The 27425-nt window shown below is 29.5% G+C and overlaps 1 protein-coding gene and 1 long non-coding RNA gene across 5 annotated transcripts; one reads left to right on the top strand and one right to left on the bottom strand.

Moving 5' to 3' along the window:
- The first annotated feature begins 292 nt into the window (after nucleotides 1-292).
- LOC123305668 lies at nucleotides 293-6825 on the top strand. The gene is made up of 3 exons (XR_006536850.1): nucleotides 293-1431; nucleotides 1661-1816; nucleotides 6667-6825. It is a non-coding gene; the product is annotated as an uncharacterized LOC123305668 (long non-coding RNA).
- On the bottom strand, nucleotides 2849-26803 carry LOC123297072. 4 transcript variants are annotated; one of them, XM_044878795.1, is made up of 6 exons: nucleotides 26726-26761; nucleotides 26438-26476; nucleotides 10216-11025; nucleotides 8620-8809; nucleotides 7941-8291; nucleotides 2849-2951 (listed from the first exon to the last, which is right to left on the bottom strand). In XM_044878795.1, the coding sequence occupies exons 2-6, from the start codon at nucleotides 26443-26445 to the stop codon at nucleotides 2871-2873; spliced, it is 1440 nt and encodes a 479-aa protein (XP_044734730.1). In that variant the 5' UTR covers nucleotides 26446-26476; nucleotides 26726-26761; the 3' UTR covers nucleotides 2849-2870. The 4 variants fall into 4 exon arrangements, with proteins under 4 accessions (XP_044734730.1, XP_044734731.1, XP_044734729.1 ...); XM_044878796.1 differs by lacking the exon at nucleotides 26438-26476 and having other exon boundaries at nucleotides 26726-26803; XM_044878794.1 differs by lacking the exon at nucleotides 26726-26761 and having other exon boundaries at nucleotides 26438-26560.
- Nucleotides 26804-27425: the final 622 nt, after the last annotated feature.

The following is a 27425-nucleotide window of genomic DNA, read 5'->3' as shown; positions in this document are numbered from 1 at the left end:
GAGATATTTAAACGCAGTTTTTTGGGGCTCTCTGCTGATGACGTAAAGTACGTGATCTGTCAATTGGTGACAGTTCAATGTATAATTAACACTTTAAAAAAATGAATTTACAACACAGAATTTACACTCGTTACTATTAAGTTTTCTAATAAAATGCCGTAGAATAGTATAATTTAATGAAATACCATATAAAATGTAAGTAATTAATATCATACATTATGTCAACAAATTTGACAAGCCCGTACTATGATGTCACGTCCGTATAAAGATTTGAATTTCCGTTTTAGAAATTTTTAAATGCCCTCACTCTATTAAAGTCACGGAAGAAAAATGTTTGAACTAAACTTTAAATTTCATGAATATTCCCTCTCAATATTATATTTTATCTATGATGTAATTGTATCAGAGGGTCAGAGACAGGACCGGCTTTAGGTGAGATAGCGGCCGGTGCGAGTATGAAAAAATTCGACCCTTCATAGATTTTTATTTCAATTATCTCTGGTTATTTTTGATGGTCTCCAAAACTTATTGATCATTCTACATTCAGTTTAGAACAATTTATTATTGACAATTTACACACTATTTCTCAATAGTTAAAACTGTTCGCTGAAATTTATCGGAAAAATACATTTTTATTGAGGTACAATGTGAAATTATATAGGCTACATCAAGTGAAATTAACTTTGCGTGCTTTGACCTCTTCAAATTACTGGATGGTTTTGGAGAAATCAAGTTGAGTTCCAATTTCGTTTTCGATCGACAGCAACGCCAAAGAATTCAGTTTTGTGTTGGACATCGTGAATCTCAAGTACGTCTTGATCAGTTTTAGTTTTGAAAAACTTCGTTCTCAAACTCGGGTAAAGTCAGCATGATTCGGAGAGCAGCTCAAATATTAGAGAAGACGTCAATTATCTTATTTTCTACAATGAATTTCAAAACTTCTAATGAACGTTTGATTGTATCAGGTTTTATGGTTCGGAATAGTTTTTATTCTTCATACAGTTCCCTCCCGATGTCCGAGTCATTTTCGGTCGTGAGAGTAGCACTTAAATCTTGACATACTGATAACAAATAAGAATCTTTTTCAGCTGAATCTTCAGAGTTCTGCGTTTTTAGTAAAGGAGAGAATTCGTATAAAAATCCCCAAACTTGGTCGTGACTTTTTAGCTACTGAAATCGTTCATTAACAGAAGTTGAAGTAGTATTAACCAAAGCAAGGAAAAAATCTCTTCGAAATTGATTTTCTGGTGTAGCATCTGCATCATCTTAACTTTTGTAATCGAACATTCTTCTTCTACGGGATGACGTATAAAGAAATGGGTCAATCGAAAGATTCGTTCATTGACATATGTACGCATAAGACGACATTATAGACCACAAAGTTTGAATTTATGATACTTATTGCAGAATACTGTTTTCTCTGTTTATGAAGTGAGTAAAAATAAATTTTATTTCTAATCCGTAAATATATTCATCAACAAAACTGTATCCGAAAAGTTTACGATAAGTTAAAAAACCAAAACAATATATATAACAAAAATAATGTGCTTTGGAATTTGTTATAATTATTGTGATGATTTGAAATTGAATAAAATTTTGTAATTTTTATATAAAAACTCAAGTTACGAACGATAAGAAGTCTATCTATATTTTTTTTCAGAGCGATTTTCGAAAAACGAAAGGCAAACTTATTCGATGTAGGCGAACCTTCAGGAGCTACAGAAAGTGGCGGTATTGATGGCATTACAAATCTGCTGATTTTGCAGATTTCTTTAATCTGTCGAAGACAAAAAGGATTGGACTTGTCTTATTTTTCGTGAGTATAAACCTTTTCCAGTATTTTGTAGTGTATCCGTGCAGTAATTAAAATTATCAAATATCAAATGAACCATATTTTAATTTTTTTTTAATAAGAAAATGAATTAAGGTTTCAAGGAACTTATAACAAGGAATTTATATATGTACGCAATAAAAGATTTTAGTCTACTGCCGTTCTTTATTTTTTAAACAAATTTTTTAATAAAATTTTCTTTTACCAATCGACACTATTGGATCATTTAGAATATCCCAATGTCCACGTTAAAAACAACTATTTTCCTTTAACAATCGGCCATATTGTGTCCTCCATTTTGAATTTTCGAATTTCTACATCGAAATCATGATCAACTATTGTTTATTTTCCCACCATATTAAATTTTGACAAGAACACTTTCCAAAAATATAGATTCTGAACTAGAGCTATTCACGAGTATTTTAAGACCAAAATCACATCGATACGTCAATTTCCCATCGGCGAAATTATGCGTCATTTTTATTTAAAATGACGCATCTTCACTTAAAAATTGTATGCAAGAAGAGTAATTATTGTATACATGAACACATAACAGACAAAAATACCCTTGATTTTCTTGTAATATTTTATTTTGAAACTTAATACATTTAATAATAACATTGATTCTATTTTCAAAAATACGATTCAGTTCTTAAATTCTTTTTCCTAAATTAAAACTTACATAACAAAACAAATAATATGAAATGGACGGACTAAGTATTAATGTGTCTTAAAATCAATCAAAACAACATATTTATATTTTTGAAAGTTAATAAGCGGATCATATTTTACAAAATAAATATACTCAAATGTGTGTCACACTTCACAAAGAAAAATTAAAATAATATACACCACCTAAAATTTAGTTACATAAATAAAATGTCGCAAAAGAAATATGAATTTTAGTAAAAATAAAAAATAAATTAATAATTTTTACTAAAATGGAATGTTTTAAAAAATCTAGTCCATACCATATTTCTTTTGCAAGATGAAAACTTTTTTGTTTTTATATAAAAATTAATTATTTAAATAAATTGTCTTAAAGCTCATTGTGGTAATATTCGGTGGTCACCTTTAATTCTTCAAAATGAAATTCACTACAGTCTTGTGGATATACAGCCTGAAAAAAACAATTTATTTTCATAAAAAATATTGGAAATAAGCTTAATAATTTGATATATGTTTCTTATGTTATCATTTTAAAAAATAGTAATTTAATTTTTTTCACAGTCGTATGTATATTGATGCAAATTGAGTCTTTTGGAGTGTAAACTTCCCACCCTCTTTTCCCCATATTTATTTCGAAATATCGTGGATTTTTGGATTTTGTAAGGTTTTGCGAAGCACTAATGCTCTCACAAATTGAGCAAGAGGCATGAAAAAACTTTGTATGTGAGTTGAGTTAGTGTCAAAGAAGTGACTTTTGGTAGTGTCGACTCCACGATCTCCTTCCGCCCGTTTTATGTGTTAAAAACATGAACAGACAAAAATTCCATTTCTTTAAGAAGCATCTAATGACTGTACTGGTACTCATGAGTTTTTTATATTGTTAGTTTCAACAAGCAGCACTCAGGATACCCTGGAGAAGAGGAAAAGTGGATCATTTACCACTCCTCGTTTTTAAGATTTTAATTTTTCCTCTTCATGTATATTAGATAAAAGATAATGATATCGGAGTTATTTATGACTATATAATTATAGAAAGGCTAATAGTAGAAAAAAATTTTTTGTAGAAGTGCGCCATCTGACTTTTTAGAGTTATTTTCATCTTGAGCGAAAAGTTATCCTTGATATTTGCCCATAATAGCTGCACTATGGTAACAAATGAATTTTAACAACAATACAATATATTGTCAAACTATTTAAAGAATATATTTTGTGCGCTACGACCGCACGCGTAATAAGACATTAGCGAATAATTACCATGGAAAAGTTGATAATTTCATATAATTGAAAAGAAAAATAGTATTTACAAAAAAAATTTTTTAACTGAAATTCATATATTTAACGGGGGGTTATTGAAACATTTCATAAAATGCGTCAATTAAAAACTATATTGAGTCAATTAATATTTCCAGTAATTGTATTAACGCTTATGTTATCCATGCTATATTTGTTCACGCAACGAAGCATGTTTTTTCCATCAACAATCTCGTACAAAATCACAATTGGTAAATTATCATTTCAATCATGCATGTGGTATATTTTATGTTTGTCAATAGTTCGGTGTTACTATTTTCGTGAATTCACATTTTTATCAATAATCGAATCGAAATTCATTTACTACGACGTTGAAAAATCCGTACGCCACCAATTATTTGAAGTTGAGAAAGCATTCTTTTCAATGCATAAATTTAAAATATTAATTGGTAAATTAGAACGATTTAATGTACGATTATGCTCGGTTATGAAATATGTGATTACAAGTTTACGATTATTTAGTACTGACGTAACAAATGATGAAATTATAGTGGCTAATCAAAAAGAAGAAGTACCTGACACTGCATATGTATCGGATCATGAACAGAAGCCATCCAAAAGTGATGTGGATTTAGCTGTGATGATGTTTCGTATTCGACAACATTGTAATGACAATATATTGATAAATAATTTGAAATGTTTATCACCATGTGATAAATCAGGTAAAGCTGATGAATGCTACGATTCGCGTACTGATAATCATTTAGAATTTAACGGTATTGAAGATTTAACACGTAAGTTTAACGTAAAATAGTGTCTTACACTGCGATTTACTAAAACTTATAGGTATTCAATTTATCAGCACAATAAAACTACGTGAACAAAACACATAAACGACAAAAAAAATTGGTACAGCAACAGCGAATTAAGTTTCAATCTCATAAAATAAAAATGTGATAGTAATTTAGATTAGAAGTTTAAATTATTGTTTATTACGTTTATCTTGAATCAATTAGTGTCCTTATCGAAATAAAATATTAAACAAACTCTGCAAATGATACCATCAAAATTCTGTCTGTCCGTTTATGGGTCCGATTTCAATATGCCAAATAAGCTGAATTCTTGTATAAATATGTATTTTGATAGTGTCACAAAAGTCACATATGGTCATGTGTCAACGTCCTTAAATATTTAAAGTCAGACGTCGCAAAAATCAGTTTTTTGAGAATATCTCGGTTTCTTTACCTTCAATCGTATTTACATCTTTAAAAAAGTTATAGAGGGTAAAATTCTCGCCCAAGATCAATCGTGAATCCCAATCTAATACACTTCAAGATCTTCTATCCCCATCTCTATCCCTATATATTATTAAAGTAAAAGTAAGGATGTTTGTTTGTTACGCATTCACGCAAAAACCATCGAATGGATTTGAATGAAGCTGTACAACAAAATAGCTCATACATCAGAATAACACATGAGCTATAATTTATAAAGATATATTCAACAACAACAACAACAAAAATTAAATTTAATCTGACATTTTACTGCTCCATCTAAGATCATCATTTTGAACCATAAATTAAAGATTTCTTTAAAAATAGTAAATGTAAATCAATTCATGGTCATCTTTTCTGATATACTCAATGAATTTACACTTAAAAAAATTGAAAACTTTTAATGGATAAGTGAGATCAAGAGAGGTGGAGGTTATAAAGCAGTGGTTTTTACTTTGAAGCCCAGTGCAGCGGGCTTGGTGAACCTTTCTTATTAGAGATGGGTCTGGCTTTAAAAATTGCTGTAGCAAACGGTGTGATATTTTGCTTCAGTATCAATCAAGTCATGCTCGTAGAATACCATCCGATCTTTCATAAAAACTCCGATAATATCGCTTCGTTCTTCTGCCCTATTTCAAAAACATTCGCACATGAGACTTTTGAGAGACTACATTTGTACTGTCAAAATAAAGGTTTGTACAAATATTTAGCTTATTCCGATAGATTTCGACACCGAGGTTGACCCCTTTTATGACTAAGATTAATGGATAACTACGGAATTTAAATTTGGGAAAATTATCCCGATTTCACCCTCTTAATATTATCAGAAAGGTTATAGTAATGTTAGTATGCGATTAGGCACTATAGACCAACAAAGCAAAGTTGCATACCGATGGGCAACCTTCTATGTTTCGCAGTTTCGGAGCTTTTCTCCGGAATTAAGAAGATACAAGATTCATGTTTGGTAGTGAATTTTAAGTTATTGGTTTATTAGGAAAGAAAGGAGAAAAGGGGAGTTTTTTTGAGAAATCCAAATGCAAATAAGTACTATAGAGATAGACCAACAACCCAAAGCTACATAACAATTTTCAACTGCCTGTCTTTTATAGTTACAGAGAAAATTTTTTTGCAAAAACCTGAATAGAAGTTTCTACAAAGGATCCCGCACTAAATATTAAGGGAATTTGGTTTCGGTTAAATTTGCTCATAACGCGAGCAATTTTTTGAGTTAATTTGTGAGTGTGCGTAATTTTACACTTGCAGGCATACATATAGTTAAAAAAACACCCGCACACTTTAAAAAAATTTTTCAAAACATTTATTAAATATATTATTTTTTTATAATTTTTTCAAAACATTTATCAAAATGACTAACATTCCAACGCGCATAGCTTAGAAATTTTTTCATTTGGATCATCGTGCCCATTGAGAATTTTGATCAGGATGACGCAATATGAACAAATTTGAACGAGACCCAATTCCCATAAGATTAATGCGGGCAGAGTCCTTTACAAAATATTATTTCGTATCTATTAAACGTGAGATCTGGCAATCCTGATTATAAAATGTATCAACGTATGTCCTTTATAAATTTATAAAGATGGCTTAACTAAATAATTTACTGTTTTGTTTTTGTTACAGTTCCAACCAATGTTAGATCTCCCGTACATGATGTTGTGGACACAACATACGCACAATTAAATGAACGTTTTTTGGCACTAGTTGGACCATCAATGTTTAATCAAAACGATAATGAAGTAACCAATGAAGAGGCTTCGTTAGAATTATGTCGAACAAAATCAAGGCCGAAAATGGAAATTAAAAAGCGTCGTAGTATAATTAATAGGATTAATTGTTTACCAATTAAAGAACTTGACGAAACCGAACAATCTGAAGATGATGAGGATGATTACAAGGAAAATAGCCGTCATAGAGGTATAACAAATTTTAATATGGATTTAATGACTTATGATAATACAATCTAATAAAAAATTGTAAAAATAATTTGGAAAAATTTATCGTAAACTTATTTGTAGAAATTGTTTTAAATAAAATTGGGTTTGTTGTTAATTTTTTTAATTTTATTAAAGCGTTTTGTAATTGTACTTGAATTTATTAGTGCTTAAGTATTATTAAATTAATTTATATCCTGATATGTAACCCCTACCCCTATCCAGATCCAAATCCCGTTCTAATCCTGATACTGATATATTACAAATGTGAAATTTTGTGAAGATGAATGAATAATATATCAAACTAATTAAAACTGCTAACCCATAGATACTTATTTTAAACATACAGGACATGTCATGTATGTCATTTGAGAGTTACAATAATTCGGCTGTTTATTCTTTAAGTCCTGAACTCTTTTCTTAAAATCCCGATTATATACTGACTATGATTGCCTCTATACATAATTTAACGGGTTGTTTAAACCTATATATTTTATATGTTTCCCTATAAATATTCGTTAGTTATACGCTTTCATGCAAAAACTACCGAATGGATTTGAATGAAACTGTACAACAGTATAGCTCATACATCAGAATAATAAATGCACTATAATTTATAAAGATATATTTAAAAAAAAAATTAAATTGAATTTGACATTTTACTGCCCCATCTATGATCATAATTTTGAACCCTAAATTAAAGATTTCTATAAAAATTAAATAAAAAAATTAATTTAAATAAATTCATAGCCATTTTTTCTGATATACTCATTGAATTATTTTACACTTAAAAAAAATGCGTATATGTGTATGAAAACTGTGCATGTATGTTAGCTGTGTAAAACAATCCCTTCGAGTGTTATGGAAGGAGGATAAGTGAGATCACGAGAAGCTGAAGGTTATAAAGCGGTGGTTGTTACTTTTAAGCCCAGTAGATTGTATAATAATAAATAAATAACTTACCGAACAAGCATTATCACTATGCGTAATTGCTTGATATAATGACCAATATGATGAATTTGTATGTGAACTTAAGAACCAACTGGCGAGAAAACTAGATATTTTACTTAAACCTAATCGTATATTCATCAATGTATTATTTTTATCTTTGTTTTGGTCCTCTTGATTGATTACACACATCACATATTTATCACATCTAGGAACACGTTTACCAAACCGATACGCTCTAAATACACGTAATATTGGTTCAATAAATTCCATATTTAATATGTCGGTTATTTTATCAGCCACTGAATGTGTGCTAATACCACGTTTTAATGCATTACTTTGATCTTGTGCCATTTGTATTAAAGCCTGCAAAACAAAAAAAACAAAATCAGCAATTATATCTTTCTTTTTATATACAATCGTTGGTGCGTCTATTAGTAATTTTGTAACTTTTGAATGACTTGCTATTTACGTAATCGAGATATTAAGTTTTTCATCGTATTGACATCGATACTTTGCTAACTTGCTAACTTGCTAAATTGTAAGTTTAATTAGCTTGGTATTACAGAAATAATATGAGGGAAGAGCTCAGTTTCTTATATAATACATAGACTTCCTCTTCGCCACTATTTATCATTTGTTTTAAATCGTAATTCATTTTAAATAAAATATATTAAGTCTTCATTCTCAATACCTCAACATAATTGACAATTGGCCGCACATATTCCGTGAAATCCATTTTATATGAGAAATATTTCTTTGTGAAGTAACTTAAAAATGCTGATATTGATTCTGTTGGGCGATTTGTGTCAAACAATACTTGTTTTGGATAACCACGTGCTTTTAAGAATCCATTGGTTAAGAACATAACATTCGTAAAATACCTAAAAAAATCAATCAAAACGTTAAACAAGGTAAATTAAATATGAAACTGGGGATAATTTTCAACTGAACATATTTTTAGATCCACAATTAACTCAGCGCATTTAGGAAAAATTTAAAAAAAATATTGGTGAGGCCGATTATTATACATCTTTATTTAACCTTTATACCTGCCGGCAGCGGATAGGAGCAATTAATCGACTTGTACCACCTTACTGATTGATTGAAGCTCGGTACTTCGGATCAAAAGGGGGCGTGGAAGGAAAACTCTCCTAACCATTTTTTTCAATAAACCAAAATTCCAAGAAGACTTCGGCATTCTGTACTACTAAGGTTGTCTGCCGTACGAATTTTGGGGTACGATAAAATTCTGACTAATTAAGCTAATGTTCGAGACTCAACTAGAGGTGAGGGCACTACTAGTTCACCTGCAATTCTCTCTAAAATAAAGAAAGTATAAGTCACTATAAAATCCTCTACTGGAAAACAAAGACTCTGCAGGGCTTTGATGGAGAGGCAAAAAGTTAAGGAATGATTCTTGAATGGAAACATTCTTCAAAGGGGCATACCATTCAGAGGCGTATCACAACAAAATGATGAAATTAACCATAAAACTCCAATCTTAAACATTTGCTACCTGAATTGGAATAAAGCCTCGATCATTTCCGCGCCTAATGTGGTCAAGCGGACAAAAACAAAAAACCAGCGTGGTGGACCAAATACCAGAGTGAAGCTAGTAGTATTACAAGTTGTATGTATTCGACATCAACTATGACAATGGAGGCACTTCACAAATTTGAATGAGCTATAATTATTGCAGCTAAGGCGAAAGTTTAAGATTTTCGGCTACAGATGGGAAATAGTTCTCAAAAAGTCTCATAGCAAACCTTTGATTAAATCGAAAAAAATTTTTGGATGGTTTTTTGGATGTATATTTTTTGTATTATATGATTATAGGCTGGCAGCATATAAATACGGCTTGATATTCCAAGCTGAAGAGTATGTCATAACAAGCTGCGGTCAAAGCGCTAAATTAACCTGAAATAAACCCCAAAACTATTTTGGAGTGCTTAGAATCACTTAATAATCTGGGTAGACATACCAAAGTCATTATTGGCTGGGAGCCCAGACGGTCAACAATCGATGGGAACAAAGAGACTGAAAAATTATCTAAATGGGTACTTGAATTCTACTAAGCGACCCAAGGTCCAATATATACGAGTTCAACCGTTTCGGGCTAAACACATTCAAAAAGCCTCAAAGCGTTTGCAACTGGGGAAAATCATCTGAGGATATACTTTCTGCTTTGCTTACAATTACTCTACTCAATACAAATCACATTTAAGTCTGTTATAAAATATTTTTTAGTCTTTAAACAGTTTTTCCTTGGATTAAACGAAACACTTACTTTTTTTGAATCATTGGATCAGCAAAATAGCTAATAATATCAGCCAAAGAACTTGTTGCTTTCTTAATCCAATACCGTCGGAATGATTGATTGTCCATTAATTCAACAAATCGATCAAAATTGAAGTTACCGTCTTTATCGGCAAAATTCTTTAAAATTTTTCCAATTCCAAATTGTGAATACAATGATTTACCTAATTCAGATTGTGTAAAGTGATCCCAAAAAATGTGGACCTTTTCCAACACTGGTGGTACTAGCCACGAATGGGACGCATGTTCACTTTCATGATTATGAATATCTTCCTCTGTGTATGACGTAACTGTTTGCATCAACATTGGTAAGTAGGATAATAAGGACATAGCATTTCCATTTGATAAAAAGTCTCCCGTAAAATCTTTGATTAAACCATTTAAAGATGGCTCGTTCGATGATGTTTTACGTGTTGGTCGACCAGCATTTAAGTCATCTGATGCATTCTCGGTAAACATTTTTAACATGCTACCCAACATTTTTGAATCTAATGCACCTTTGTCGTCTGTTAACATGCTACCCAAACCAGATAGTAAATCTGAACCACCACCACTCTTTAAAAGGTTCTCCATAACCATGCCACCTAATTGTTTGCCACTCTCTGATTGTAGTATATTTTGTAAAAGATCATTGTTTTCACTATTTTTAAGGAAATCTTGTGCAATATTATCGATTGTTGGTTCTTCGTCGATATTATTATTTATTATATTTTGTGATGCGAAAGGTATTAAATTACATGCTACTAATATTACATATACTGGTATTCGTGACGTCATCTTTCTGTAAAAAATTAAAAAATTATTTGTTAGATATTACGTTATGGCGGCATTGCTTAGCCGATTTAAAATTGGCGGTTTTTACTCAGACTACTCAGACTACCTAAATATTTTGAGAGAGAGCAAAAACTCTTTCGTTGAGATCTTGACAGTTTCAGAAATAGCTGAAGAAATTTTTAACAATAGTATTTCATGTTATTTTTTGAGGGCTTGGTTCAATTACTTCGGGAAGAAGTCCAGGCCTGATGATTATATTTGTAACATTATATGTAGAATTTTCTAAATTTTTCCCGTCTTTAGGTACATCTTTGATATTGTGAAACACAAAATCACGAAATTTGAGGGAATTTAAGGACGTTCCCAAGAAATTTTTATAGCGTGTTTAGGGCGTAAAAAGTAAGGTTGAGTTCCAAAATGAGCAACATAGTCCATTTGAGTCTTCTTTAAACCATTAGATACAGAACAAAAGTTTAAATATAAAAAATGTACCTTATAGATAAAAATAAAGAACTTTTGTTTTAAACATTTTTTCGTAAACATCACTGTTTACCTGTGAGAGCGCAAATTAGTTTAAAACATTATATAGTATATATTCTATCGGAATATCAGTTATTTGTATGTGACACCACAATCGTGTTAAATATACATGACTGTGACTAAGAGTGACTATCGTTCTTTACTTACATGACGTAAAAAAAACGATTGCGTAATCAACTCTGTCTATACATGGTATTTCAACAATTAACCGGGGCAAATTTTTGTGCAACTTTTTTAGATTTTTGTTTTTGATAATATTACGAATACATCCCCCATGTTTACGAAGTGTGTACCTCAAAAAGTTGTTTTCCAAATTTAGGATCTGAACTATCAAATAATTGCATACACTATTTTTTTTTGGAAACGTCCATATAAGTGTTTTTTTTTTTTCTTTCAAACAGATTCCTTAGAGCGACTTTCGATCGAAAAAACCGTTCTAAGGAATTTGCTAGCTCATTGTTTAGAGTATTCAAGTCAATATATTAAAAAAAAAAATTAAACAATAAACTATAATACAAACTTGCAAAAATAGATTTAAATAGTAATTTATTTCAAAGAAAAAAAAGTTTTGGAAAGAAAGTTGATAAAAAAGTTTTTGGTAATTGATTCATTTCTTTGGTATGTGGTATCCTATCCTACACATAAATAATGTCAAAATAATATATACCTCTATATAGGAGCATAATATACGTATTGTATCAACACTACCTTTAATTTTTGTGCAAATGAAAACCCGTTATTATACATAAAATAACGGGGCAAAATCATTTATAGTAGGGCACAGTCACAATCATAATAAATTGTTATATTTATTATATAAGTATTATTATTTTTTTTTTGTATAGGTACTAACATATTTTATTCAAGGGGTGTTTTTAAAAAACTAAGTAATAATTTAAAACTATTCTAAATTTTGCATCACTTGATTTAGCCTGGACGCTAATCTACATAATTATTAGACAACGATCTTTAGACACATTTAAGCTGAACTACTAAACTACAATGACTAAAGGCGCAATTCCACTGAAGCAGCACTGGGCGATATGTGGCTCGATATTTGTTGTAAAGTGTTGCTTATTGTAGGCGTGCGACAACGTTGCACAAAGTTCAATTAAATTTGTCCAGATTCCATGTTGCATGCTACATGGCGCCTTAAAACAGCTCGTTTTGTAGTTAACCAATCAAAAAATAACTTAAACAAAAATTGCGGAGTTTGATCGAGGACATCATTTCTGACATCTGATTGGACCTATTGTTTTCTGAATTGCTTTAATAGTCACTTGAAATTAGAAAGTTGATCCTGATAAAAAAACTAATATTTTTTATTTAAAACATTTTGTCCAAAACCGCTAACTTTCCGAGAATTTGCGACTTAATAATATATCATTATTGCATTTAATCGAAAAAAAAAACTAGCTACAGAAAAATGTTTTATCCAAAAGTTGTCAAGAGCAATAGAGGACATTCGCCTGTGTCTATTACCTACAATTTTTTGACCTACAATTCTTTCGATTAAATGCAATTATGACTTAATTTTAAGTTGCATTTCCTCCGAAAGTTAACGATTTAAAAAAAAAACTATTTTTAATAAAAATGCTAGTTATTTTATGAGGATCAACTTTCTAATTTAAAGTTTTATTCTATTTATATCTCTTACTTTTTGGGAACTAACTTGACTATTAAACTATTAAAGCAACCTTGATAATTAAGTCCAATCTGATGAGAGAACATGATATCCCTCATCAAACTTTGTAACTGTTGATAAAGTTATTTTTTGTTTGGATTATTACAAAACTTAGCCATAATATATTAATTTGATCCACCTTGTATATGTCCGCCGGTCCGAGAAGAAATTTTCTATTATAAAGCACTTATACCTGTGTAGTAAACATGATATTTAATTGTATACAGTATGCCCACTCAGTTACCCGAAGGAAAAAAGGCTATTTTTTTAAATTTTGCGACAAAAAGTGATTCTTCCATAAAATCCTTGCTTGTCGAGAAACCAAGGTTGCGCGTATGTATATCAAACTTTTTCAAAATAACAAAAAAATTTTATCCATCTCACAATTTATATTTGTCAAAACCATAACTTTGTCTCAAAAAAATCGTTGGTTCTCTACATGATGGTCAAAAGTTAACAAAAAAAATTGAAAACCTATTAAAGAGAAAAATAAAACTGTTATTTATTATTTTGCAAAACATTTTTAACGAATTTGTTCTAATCCTGTTGAAAAAGATGCTCGTATATGTAAAAGTACGTTTAAGCACCATGGCGTCAGTTTTGCGCGGTACAGATGAGCACAGGTGATAATATGAATGCCACACTCTTGAATACTACACCCCTGCACCAGGAAATATGTACGGCGTGGCTGGTTACTAGCTCTGCATAAGTATTTGAAGCGAATTATATAAATGCCGTACAGAAATAATTCACGTAGGGCTTAGGAAATTGAAGTGAGCTCAAAAATTTTATTAACTTCCGGTATCAAAGTTACGGGATTTATTTCTGTACGATATTTATGTAATTCGCTTCATACTTGCTGGTGCAGAGGTGTGACATTCATATTCTCACCCGTACCGCGAAAAACTGACGGGTTGGTGCTTAAACTTACTTTTACATACGGGAGAATTTTTTTCAACGTGATTGCCGGTGGGTCATTAAACTCGAAAAATTTTAACATGGGTTTCTTGTAGTCTTTTATTTTTTATCTGGGATCTTTTATAAAGTATGCGAGAAGACTTGCAAAATCTACTTATGTAGACTTTATTCCAGAACTAATAGTATGCTTCATAAGATAAAATATGAGCAGGATTCTAAAGTTATGTGAATCATTGGACAAGTATAGGAAACGTACTTTTAAAAAAAAAATTAAAAAAAATGAAGTTTGCAGGAATTTAAACTCGGGCAATATTGTAGATCTTGAATTTTTTCTACACATTGGCATGACAATCCACAATTTAAAATATATTAGTTGTACTTGTAACAAACTGTAGCATAATCAAAATCGATCCAAAATGCGTCCTAAATTGGTATATAATTAGTCTGAATTATTGTGTATAAAAACAGCTATGTATTAGTTTTCGTATCACTAACTGTTATAATAATTAGCATAATCGCAGTTCAATATTTATAATTGATAGATAATATTGATTTTAAAAATAAAATTGATAGATATAATAATGATGTTCATTGATATAATATTAACTGTACAGAAAGAAGTACAAGTTATAGCATACACAAAGCCAAAGTACAATAATAAAAACAGTTAAGTAGATTTAACACAAATAATTGAAATAAAAATTATACTTAGGTCAATATTAAACCGTAACGTAATGGTTCCATATTACAAAATTCTTAAAGTTCTTATAAACAATAAAAAATATAAACATGTCTTTGTACATAAATTCAGTCATCCTATTAAAGTTCAAGAAAATTGGCAATTGGTTATTACTGTATTTAATATAAAACATATAAACCTACAACTTTACGTTTAGAAACTGCTTGTCTCAGAATAAATAGTCGCGAAAACAAAACACTAGAAACAGTCAAAGATCGAAAAATTTGAATGCGGTTTTCTGCATTCGATTCGTTAGAGCGTCAGGAAATTTTGTGACCTAAATTGATTTATAAGAAATCAATAAATTAACCGTAAATATACTAAATTCACAATTCGGTTAATAAAGATGAAAATGATTCCAAACTTGTTACTAGGGAGTTTTTGGTATCGCTGAACACGAATATCGCAACAGAATGGGGCACCAGGTACCTCGGTGACCAATTCTGTCGTGATATTTGTGTTCAGCGACACTAAAAAACCCTCGTGTAACGAGTTTCAACTGATTATATAAAATTTCCTGACGCTCTTACGAAACGGATGCTGAAAACCGCATTCAAATCCGTCTTAATTTTTCAAATTTTCTAGTTTCAGTGCTTCGTTTCCGCGACTAGAATATAAGTAAACAAAGGTCTAATTTGCTTGTTTCTAATTAGGGATTGCTTGGGGCAAAGTAAGATTTACATTAATAAGTAGGTAATAACAAACTTTGTGTATGTTTGTACATATTCTTGGCATGTAAAACCGAATCTAGAGATACAAAATATATTTCACTGAAGTTAATGCGGTTTTTACCTTGTAGCTCTCTCGAAACTGGACCGATTTTCTCGAAACTTAGACAAGAACACTCTTCATTAATTACCTTTCAAAGAAAACAAAAATTGATTCATCCGTTTAGGAACTACGATGAGACAGACAGATACACACATAGAGCGGTCAAACTTACAACACCTTTTTTTGCGCCGCGGGTTAAAAATAAGTTTGCGTACAATGTTTTTAACATTAAGGCTGTTGTTCCGCTATGGGCATATCGACAGAAAATTTTAAGTTTAATTATACTTATTAAGAATATAATAATACAATTACCATAAAAATTTGAAGTCGATTGATCGTCTCTACTCGAGATAAATTTAATTAAATTTCGTATAATTAACATGGAGAGCATAGGAGAGGTTGTGCTTTGTTGTATTATTAACAAGTGTTTTAAATCTAGAAAAGAACACTAGATTTAAGATAATTTTGTGTGTATAGTAAGCATGTGTACTATTGCTGTTCATTTGTGTACTATATAGTACACAACATTTTTACAATATTGTTATATTGGATATGCTTTGAAATAAAATATCATAATAAATTTATATTTTCGTTCACGTCACTAAATTCTGATCTGTAAGTAACGAATGCAAAGCTAGCTACTACTTCATAAATATCATATTATTTTTCTTCTACTTTTGGATAAAATATCTGAAAAATTAAGAACTCAACAATCAATCAATCAATACCCCATAACGTCAGATACTTTTGTTAATTTTTCTAATATAAATTGTCGTATTAGATATCAAATTTTTTTTTACAAATAAACAGCAATTAATTAAGAGAAATCTGAACTAAATTGTATTTCTTTAATTTTATTGTGTACGGACCCGGAAAAAATATTTATTACCTACATAATAAGTAATATTATTGATATATTGATATACTGATCCATATGTGTACAGCGCATGTCGACAATCTTTTCTCATCAATTAGCGTACAATAAATACTTTACTATTAGATGTAATAAATACTTCGTAATATTTTACCGAACACACAAAAAGCTATTTAAAAATAAATATGTATGATATTTCGAATTATAATTTTTTTGATACGCTAAATGAATAATTCGGTCTAAAAAATTATGATTTTAATGATGATCGTTTATCATATAAACTTTATACGATCGATCATAAGGCCAAATGTGATACAAATTTGACAGTCATAGGGCCCTTACTGAGGTAAGGGACTACAGAGAATTTTTTTCTGCATTAAATTACAGTAGGTATTTTATTATTTAAATAGGTTCAGTATCACGTACTAAATGTAAATGCAAAAAAACCTTACAAAAATAGGCGAGGGAAGTAAAAACCGTTTTAGGCTATATCTCCATAACCGTGCACTTTAGACCAAAAATGGTAATAACCTTTATTGTAGATAATTAAACTAATTTTTTTTGTATCACTAACCGTTTATGACTTATACGATCATGACGATTTACTTATTGACTATTTGACCGATATGTCTTCTTATATTTGTTTAAACAATAAAATGCTTATAACTTAACTATTAAATCTACTTTCCTAAAACTTTTTACTTTAAACTTTTTTTTCTAAAATTAAATTTATGACGTTATAACGGGTGTTATACTTATAAAAATATGTTAAATATTATAAAAATGATCAATAAATTTATTTAAAAATCTCTGTAAACTGGTAATAACAATCTTCATGAAGTTGAGACAACCGCATATTGGTTAAACATAACAGGTATGTGCTCGTAGTAACCAAATCCTATATTTATAGCAAACGCAAAGAAATATTCTTTTAATTCATCGATTCGCTTTATTTACACGATTATTTATATATTCTAACTAAGTATAATTTTATTTCCCATCAATAAAATGTATGATTTTAAACTAAAATCAATCTCTTTCATGGAAGTAATGATTTTGTTTATTTAACTTCAGTGATTTTGTATCAACGAATTCATATTTTAATTTCAATCCTATTCTATTGTAAATACAAATATTTAGCTGTACTTCCAATCACTAGGAAATGGTTTGAAAGTATTTATTTTAAAAGTAAGTATTTTTACCTTAATATGAAACGGCCAACTTCGGGATGAAGTTGTCATTATGTTAATTTTTTTTTCAGTGCTTCTATTAATATTACATTCACGTAAAATTGACACACTTTTATAAAAAAAAACCCATTGCTCATAATTTTCAAACAAAAGTATTAAATAATTGTATTATATTTTATTTGGAACCGCAAAATTCTTAATACTAATTACCTATAAAATGATTTCAATTCAATTTATTATTCAAAAGCAAATGTGAATGTACTAAAATATATGTGTTTAAAATGGTTTGTAGCGAGCTCGAGCGGTGAGAGTTAAATGATCTCTTCATATGATCATGTAATATTAATATAAAACCATGTTCTTCGTCTAACAACAAACGCGTAATCATCATAATATTATGCTTGAGATGTGTCATAGTTTTTTTAAATTTTAAAAATTCATTACCACTTCTCCTATATTTATTGTTTGTAAATAAGCATATAATTTGTTCTGCCACGAATTATTATGAATCAAAAATTTCATAAGTATATATTTTTGAAATATTATAGAAATTATAAGATTAGCCATTCATATTTAGGGTTTCTTTTTTGACCAGGATTTCTAGAGTATCTCGAGAAATGAAATCAATGCAACATAGTATAAAACAAAGTCGCTTCAATTTGCCTGTCTGTCTCTAATCCTTATGTACGCTTAGATCTTTAAAACTACGCAACTGATTTTGATGCGTTTCTTATTTAATAGATAGAGTGATGCAAGAGGAAGATTTTTATGTATAACACATGCATAATGTATACTCAATGTCACAAAAAATGCTCGTTTTAAAACATTCTAAGTGTTACTATTATATAACATAACATATGATGCGTACGCTTAGAATGTTTTAACTGTGGCACTTTTTCTGACAGTGAGGTACTTCAAAAACTTAAAAAGTTGTGCATCGATTAAGCTCAAATATTGATAAGTTTCAGCTTCAAGGATTGTTTTTATCTATTTTTAACATTCATTCATGCGGGGTGGAAAGGTGGAGCGAGAAAGTGGGGACGAATAATCGAATATTTTCAAATACACCCAAGTGGAGTATCCAATTATACCGAGTTAGACTTATAAATGAGCTTAATTAAATCAAATGATAAATTTTTGGTTACCATAAATTGCATTTATAAATTATCTAATCGAAAATCACTTTTTATTCACGAGGGCACACATTAGATGCAAATTTTATAGTATTAATATGGGATTATCAGTTTGTATGTGTGACATGTATAGGTATATGTGTAATGTGATCGAATAATCAACACTGTATATACATGGTATTTCAACAATTAACTCAGCCAATTGTTTGTTTTCACTTGTTTTATTATAAAAACTAAGTTGCGAAAAACTACGTGGTATGCAATTGCTACAAATGTATGACTCATTGAAAAATTGCAAATTTTTGAATTTTCCAGTGAAGTTAAAAGCTCGATTGTAATCAAGAATTTATAACATACGAATACGACAATCATTTTGATCGTTTAGTAATTAAGTGCGTTCTTTTAACTAATTATGTACTGATAAGCTGATAAATTTAATATTAAAATAGATATTAAACACGTGAAAACAAACAATTGAAAGAGTAAATTGTGCAAATATCCCGCACAGAAAGTGTTGAATGTCAGTGCTTGCATTATTTTTAATAAATTATGAGAGTTTAAAAAACCAATAAATTATGGCGACTTTTCGGCCGCCGTTTGTTTTGGTTTTTAAAAACTGAAAGTATTTGCTAGAAATTTCTTCGTTTTACGAGAATCTTTCACAAGACCAGTAATTGAACTTTCCTGTAAATTTTCAACTCTCTATCTTTTAATGTTTTGGAAAAAATGGACACCAAAGTCTTGTCCTTGTTTGCGTCCTCGCGGATAAATAATGATGCTTACGAAAAAATTTTTCAAATAAAAGTTGTTAATTTTTTTATAAGAAACATTATTTACATTTAAAATTTTTTACGTCCTGAGTACGCTTTAAAAATTTTAGCTTTTTCGTTTCCGAGTTATCGTGTTGATAGACAGACAGACGAACAAACGGGAATGGAATAATTAGGTGATTTTATGGCACCCATACCAAAATTTTGTCCGTATCATCAATAATTCTAACCGCTACAAACTTGGGACTAAAATTAGTATACCATGATATATACATATTTCATATTTACAGGGTATACAAATGAAGTGCCTTCATTAATTTCAGTTTACATTTTTTTAGATTTAATGACAGAAATTTAACATTTTTTAATTCATTTTTTAATTAGTATTTTTTTATGCTTGTTACGCAAATATGCATAATATTTTTTATTTACAATCAACTTCATTACAAAAAATTCCAATTTATAATTTTATTATCTGTATCTCTAACTCGTGTCTTTGCTTATACAATTGAGTGTTTCCCTTTTCAGCCTACTGCGCGACGCGGACGCAAAGGTTTGGTAATGTGTTTATCAGTCTACACACACCAGAGATCAAACGCGAGGGCAAACACAACAATTTGGACGATTTTTACGTTTATCGATCTGTCTTAACTTTGCGAAGGTCGCTGTAGACAAGTCATTAATGAAAACTCAATATGATTTCTTTTCAATTTACTTGTTAGATATCGGTGTTTTAAAAATTTTAGAGAAAATTATTAGTAAGTAAGTAATTTTTTTGATAAAAATCAAATATTTTATTCCAACCAGCAGGAATTTTTGTTGAAAAAATTTATGCAAATGAATGCACGAAGTACTTTGAATGGTGGCGATCTAAGACCCAATTTACAAACATTGGGGTACCACAGGGAACTATATTGAGTCCTATTCTGTTCAACTGTTACCTACATTAAATGATTTAAAAGAACACATTTGGCAAATTTATTATGTACGCAGATGATGTCACTTTTCTAGTGAGCGGCAAAAACATCGACGATGCAAAGTTGGTAACAGAACGGATAATCCAAATGTTAAAAATTCTTGTAATAAAAATCAGCTTATAGTTAACCTTGAAAAACCCTGTGTCGTAAACTATAAATTAAAACCTGATCATACGTTTACTTCTCTGGATCTTACAGATCTAATACATGTTGATCAAACAAGATTTTTAGATCCGTATAATCATAGATCAAAATTTAAAATTTTCTCCACTAATAACGCTCTTATGCAAAAAGCTAAGCGGCATTTGCGTTCAAATTAGAGTTTTAATAAATGTATTGTCAAACATTAAATACGGTATTCTAATGTGGGGACTTAGCAATGAATCGAATAGAATCTTTAAAGCCCAAAATCGGATTATAAAGAATTACTTTCAGACAAGCAGTACAAGTACTTGCAAAAATCTATTTATAAAACACAAGATTCTAACTTATTGGGGTATTTATATACATAAATTGTTAGTATATATGAAAGAAAAAAAAGTTAATACAAATAATTCAGTTAATTCGGTTAATTGTTGAAATATGTATAGAAAATGTTGAATGCCAGTGCCAGCTTAACTACCCTTTTTGCTCACAAAACTAGTTTCTTTGAAAGAACTCCGGTGTATACGGGTTTCAAATTGTACCCAGATTACTGAATGAAATCCAATCAGAGGTTAAACTAGATCAGTTTAAAATGAAATTAAAAGAATATTTAGCTGAAATAGCTCCATATCATCTACTTTTCTAATTGCACTCTCAGAAGCTTTGTATATTTTTGTTGTAAAAGCCTTTTTTAAATAAAATTATTACTAATATAATAATTATTATTATTATTTCAAGCAGCAGAATAGATAAATTCAATTAGATTTCCAAATTTCTGATGTGTAAGTTTAAAAAAGAAATTGATATAATAGTCTCTATAGACGCCTCAATATTTTTTAGTATTTTTGGAAATACGTCACCATCTCCCAGTCTATACATAATACCGTAAATATCAAGTAATAACATTTATTCCGGCAATACATTGTGGCCCTTATTACTACATATGCAAATTATTTATTTGGTCTCATTATAATTACTTGAAATTTAAAATGTTATAAATTATTTGGCGCCACTTGGAGCGTCTTAACTTACTTAAAACGGTAAATTAAATTTTTCAAATAACAAAAAGGAGATTTAATAAAATAATCTAATTTATTTGTTACGATTGTCAATAAAGACTGTTGTCTGGCTATATGTTTACTTCTATTTTTTTTCTTGATAAACCTGTGGTGCCTATATAAATAAATTACAGTAGTATCAAAACATGTTTTTTAAAATAAAATAAAATTGTATGTACCGTTGTACCAAAAAAACTAACTAAATAAAAGAGTAAATAAATACCTCAACATATCTGTATAGATTACTGAATAGATAATTAAAAATAATCACATATTTGTTATCTTATAAATAGATCCGCTAAAATGCTCCTGAACATAAAACTACAGGTTGCCAGTGGATAACCCGGTAGGATATTGATTAAACTAAATTTATTTAAACAAATAAATAATATTGACCGAATCGCTTCGGAAAAAATTTTATCATATAATTGTGATCAAAATTAACAAAAAATGTTATTCGGCATTTTTCTATAGACCCTCCAGTTTCCAAATAAAAAATTCGTAATCTTCGAAAAAACGCGATTTTTACGATTTTCACTCTTCAAAAAGTGTATGAAAAAACAAATTTTTAATATGAATAAAATTTTTATATGTTGTGCAAAACCTACTCAACAACATCCCGTAAAAATGTTTGGCCTAGTTGCATTTTTAGTGCTTGATTGTTAATTGTGCTGTTGTATTCATGCTAGAATGATAGGATTGTTATCAACCGACGCGAAATAAAGTTAAATTAAAAAATTTCCAAATCAAAGCTTCGTTCTCAATCAGCTATAAAAAGGTCGAAAGAAATGGAATTTTTCCCTCGGAAATCCCCTTCACATTAATGAAATTATATAACATCGTTCTATCTAGGTAGTAAAGAAGCCTGCATACTGAACTTCATCTCGTTCGAACTGGGGGCTCTGGAGATGTCTAAATGTATTCATAGCACATCCCCACCCCTACTTGATCGGCAGTACAAGTATGGTACAAGTCCAACTTTTTTAGAAGATATACGACTAAAAATTTATGAAGCATACAAAATAATAGGAAATAAATTTTTATGTAGGTGCTAAGATAGTAAATTGTTATACAAATGAAAAGTAGCTTACAGTAATCAATTTTAAAACAATTGATTGCAATTTCTAATCAACTGATAAAGAATTTCTGTAAGAATATATATACACTCACACACACACACACACCTCTTCTGACTTAAACTACACATTATAATTAATTTTTGAATATGAAAAATGATTATTTTTTATAGGCAATAATTACTAAATTGCGGACAACTAATATAAGTGTACAAAAATTTATTTTTTTAAACTAAAATTAGATTTATTTTATAAAATTTAGAAATAAATAAATAAAGATTTAAAGTAAAAATTTATACCTAATTAAAAAAATAATTTTCAAAATAATTAAAAAATAAAATGTACTAAATTTATTTCAAAATAATTAAAAAATAAAACTTTTTTTGTCTTGCCTAGTAAACAATTATACAAAAAGAAAAATTATATCAATCAATTTTTTAGTTAGGTATTCGTTAAAAATAAATTGATAAAATGTACAAGTGATTTGTAGTCTAAAAATCGATTTCCAAAACAATTATAAAATAAAATGCAAATAATTTTATTACCTATAATGAAACTCAATAAAGCAAAAAATAAAAAAGAATAGAAATAAAGGCACTATTTTTTCAATAAGTTAATTCTTCGAGGTACATGAAAAAACTTTTCTAAAACTCTGTGCGTACCGACTCTTCAGGTATTATCGATCTAAGGTATATTTTGAGCTGACGAAAAATTGAAAAGGACCGTTCTTCATTCGTCGCAGATTATCACAGGCAAAATGAGGCTAATTTACGAAGAATTTGGTATATTATTTAAAGAGAATTGAAAAAAATACACTCGAATAAGGACTCGAACCCGGACTTCTTGGATTCATGTCAAGCGCCCTACCAATTACGCTATTCGAGTTCTAGACACAAAAAATAATCGAATAGACCATGATGTAAATATCGTATGCATAATAATAAGTAAACAACAACAATAAGTAATAATTTGGTATATATTTGGAAACGCAATTTCAATGCAAATATCGAGTGCTTCGAGTGAATTTTTGGTGCACTGTCCGGAAATACGATTTCGCTAAAGTTGAATTTTGTCGATCCAGATGTCACGGGAATCATCGTACAAAATTGAAGATTATGGTTCAAAAAGTTGAGCGCAATAGTCTTTCATTTGAGCGCAAATTTTTCCATTTTGATAGGAAAGAGACTAGTAAAATTTGATCAAATAATGTATCTGGCCAAAATTGTCCATTTATTAGCATATACTTTTGAAAGTAAATCCACATGTTTTCTTTCTTTTTCTTCGACCCCTGTGTTAAAACTTCTATGAAGCCATAAAGTCACCCTAAAAAGAAGTTATTCCATTCGGTCTAAGCTCTCTTAAAATTCTTGGGTCAGATAGTAATAAGTCGGTGTATACATTTCCATGGCTGCAAATACAAAATTTCGGGTAGTTAATCTTATTAAACATCCAGGATCTTCAAAAAAGAAAGATGTCAAGTCAACTAAAAATTTTATCTATACACGGTATATCAACAATTAACTCAGACAATAATAAAGTTGATTCGTTGATTAAAGGGTCGATTTCAGTTCAAATGTGAGTATATAAGACCTATTCATTTAAGAACACCGTGTAAAAAATCTAAAATGTACTACTCCCAAAAGAAATTGAAAAAATAAATAAATCATATATTATTTGCTTTTCCATTCTGGTGCCGTGGAGACACAATAGTATCAGAAAAACATTATTAAACTCAGATGTCAACTCAGATGAGAGAAATTCATACCGTTATACCACTCTCGAAAATTAAAATTCCGTAGTAGGTATTTAGAAATAAACTACTTACACAGTTCCGCATGAGTAAAGATAGAATTATTTTGTGATTGTAGGTATATAGATTGGAAGTTTTTTACCATTATACCACTACTCTCGAAAAATTAAACTTTTGCAGTAGGTATTACAAAAATAGAGTACTTCCACATGAATATAAATGAGAAAATAAGACATAAAAGCTTTCTCAGCAACGACAATTATTTAACTAAGTTGAACAAGATAATTTAGTCAGATCAAAAATATGAACTACATTTATCAATGTCGGTTACTGGAGGAAACAAAACCGTATTCAATTATCTAATGTTCATAATTATTTGCTAATTTATTGATAATTGCTCTTATTGGAAGTTAATCACTCTAAAATACCTATATATACCTACATTATTTGGGAGAATTAGCCATTTCAGTCAGAAATTTAAAGAGACTAGTTTATTGACTATTTTTATATAAAAATGAGCTGAATACGATGGTGACAACAAAAATTTGTAAACCATGGGCTTCATTGTTAAAAATTATGATTTTGAGCGGCAATTTTCATTGTTTTGATGTTTTTTAGCTTGTTAAAAAAAACGGTGTGTCGGACGAAAAAATGTTAAAAGCTAAAAAATTAAGATTTTAACAAAATACGTCGTTTAGTTAATTAAAGCGATTTTTATCTTTGACCGTTAAATTGTTATACACAAATTAAAGGTAAAAAATTAACAATTTCTTTCTGATTATTTTCTGCTTTGGACGGAGGCAGTAATTACGTTATCCCCCTCCCCAATATCCGCCATACCAAGATTTTAGATTTTTCCGGAAGCTCTTTTTGCCAAAGTGTTGCGACAGTTAAAGAAGGTCCCTCGGCAATAATAGAAAAAATTAATTAGTAGATAAGGATCCGAATTTTTAGTATGTTATAGTACAAAAATTTGGGTATCTTACCGTTTAATTAAGAGAGTTTTTATTAATTAAAAATACACTAAATAACATTCTGTTATGAGGATGGTTATGTTATTTAGTGTATTTTTAATTAATAAAAACTCTCTTAATTGAACGGTAAGATACCCAAATTTTTGTTTTATACAATAATATATTTCGTGAACTATAACATACTAAAAATTCGGATCATTATCTACTAATTTATTTTTTTCTATTACTGGCGAGTCACCCTCCTTAAATGTTAAAAATATCGACAATTCAAATAATCTACCTTAATTTTTCATTTAATTTCATTAAAAGCTCAGGGTCTTTTTTTCTGACCGGTGTGGGAGACTCATATCATAGCTACTATAGATATGCCTGTTTCTACCTTATTAATTGTTATTTTTAGACCGTAAGATGGTGAGAGACCAGGGTGCCTTATTTTGTCGCTTATTTCAATGATGACTAAAGTGAGGGGATAAGCATATTAATTTTGAATGATTGAATTTCGATATGTTATCCACTCATAACCTTCATCTCATTCAATCCTGAAATAATTTTCAGCCCCCTCCAAGGCAAAAGCAAGAAAAATGGGGCAGCATAATTTACCACCAACATAGTACGATCTATTTAATTTATTTCCAAAGACACGCATATGATCAAATTTTTTTATAGGCATCTGAGTTGAGTTTATTTTTCAAAATTTAGTTCACAATTCGGCTCTCTGGTCCAAAAGTAAAATAAGTTAAAATTGTAGGTATCTATATTGTCGTGATGGGTAAAATTTATGAAAATTAAAAGGTAAACAAACAAAACAAACTTAAAAATACCTTAGCATTATGAAAAGCCACCATCAATTTTTAAACACACTGTAACAATGAATTCCAAACAACAATTAAGTAATCACTTACACTATCAATTAAAAAATTCGTTATTATTTTATTGTGTACATAAATTTATAAAAAAAAAGTGTATTTATGTATCCCAATTCGATTTAAATAAAATTACTGTTGTTTTATTTTTTAAAAATGATTTAATAAAAAATTATGCATAACATAAAGATTTAAAAAATAATAAATCTTCTTCATGAATGTGTTATTATAAAAAAAAAGTATTACCAAAAGTATTATTATTATTTAAGTTTAGTGTATAATAAGACCATCGTCAAGAAACTAAAGCCCCATTTCTGTTGTAAGTATAGATATACCCAACGTGTAATGCCTACCAACATTCTACCGATTACTTGTTTCAATACGAATGGTTCACATTATATTTTTGTAAAGGTGTATTCAAACGGTAAACATTTATTATGGCTCATAAAATATATCAATTCGTTGGTTATGTTTTCTGTGATAATAAAATACAATGCCTGTCTGTTCACTTACAATTTGAGTTTCATGAAACCACATTCAATACCATTTTTAGCATTGTGTAACAAATTAGGGGATACCAAGGCATATTTCGATGGATGTCCATATAGCTGCACTAGACTTGTGTGCAAAATTATAAACAAATAAAAAACTGAAATTTTTGGGAGAAATTTGTTTTTAGATTGATGCATAAAATTAAACAAAAAGATTTAGTGTTATTTTTTCGTAAACAGATCGTTAAAAACCATATGCAGGTTATTAATTTGAAAATAACACAAAAATGACTGTTTTCAAGGCTGAAAAACAATGTTAAGGACAATTGTTTACCAACCTGTTTGCTTCGTGCGTTCGTAGGAAAACAGTATGTTTTTAAATAAATTTAAAAATTTGGTGAAATTAGAGTTAAAAGTTTAAATTATTATTAACTGGTAAAAATTTCAAGTCTCAA

The sequence above is a fragment of the Chrysoperla carnea genome, chromosome 1 (assembly GCF_905475395.1).
Source record: "Chrysoperla carnea chromosome 1, inChrCarn1.1, whole genome shotgun sequence".
Lineage (NCBI taxonomy): Eukaryota > Metazoa > Arthropoda > Insecta > Neuroptera > Chrysopidae > Chrysoperla > Chrysoperla carnea.
Note: the sequence above shows the minus strand (reverse complement) of the source record. Positions and strands in the feature narration are given on the sequence as shown.

Coding starts and splice junctions, on each gene's coding strand:
- LOC123297072 (XM_044878795.1), bottom strand. Junction 8,292..8,619: donor CAATTGTCAATTATGTTGAG/GTATTGAGAATG, acceptor TTTGTTTTGCAG/GCTTTAATACAAATGGCACA. Junction 2,952..7,940: donor ATAGTGATAATGCTTGTTCG/GTAAGTTATTTA, acceptor TGTTTTTTTCAG/GCTGTATATCCACAAGACTG.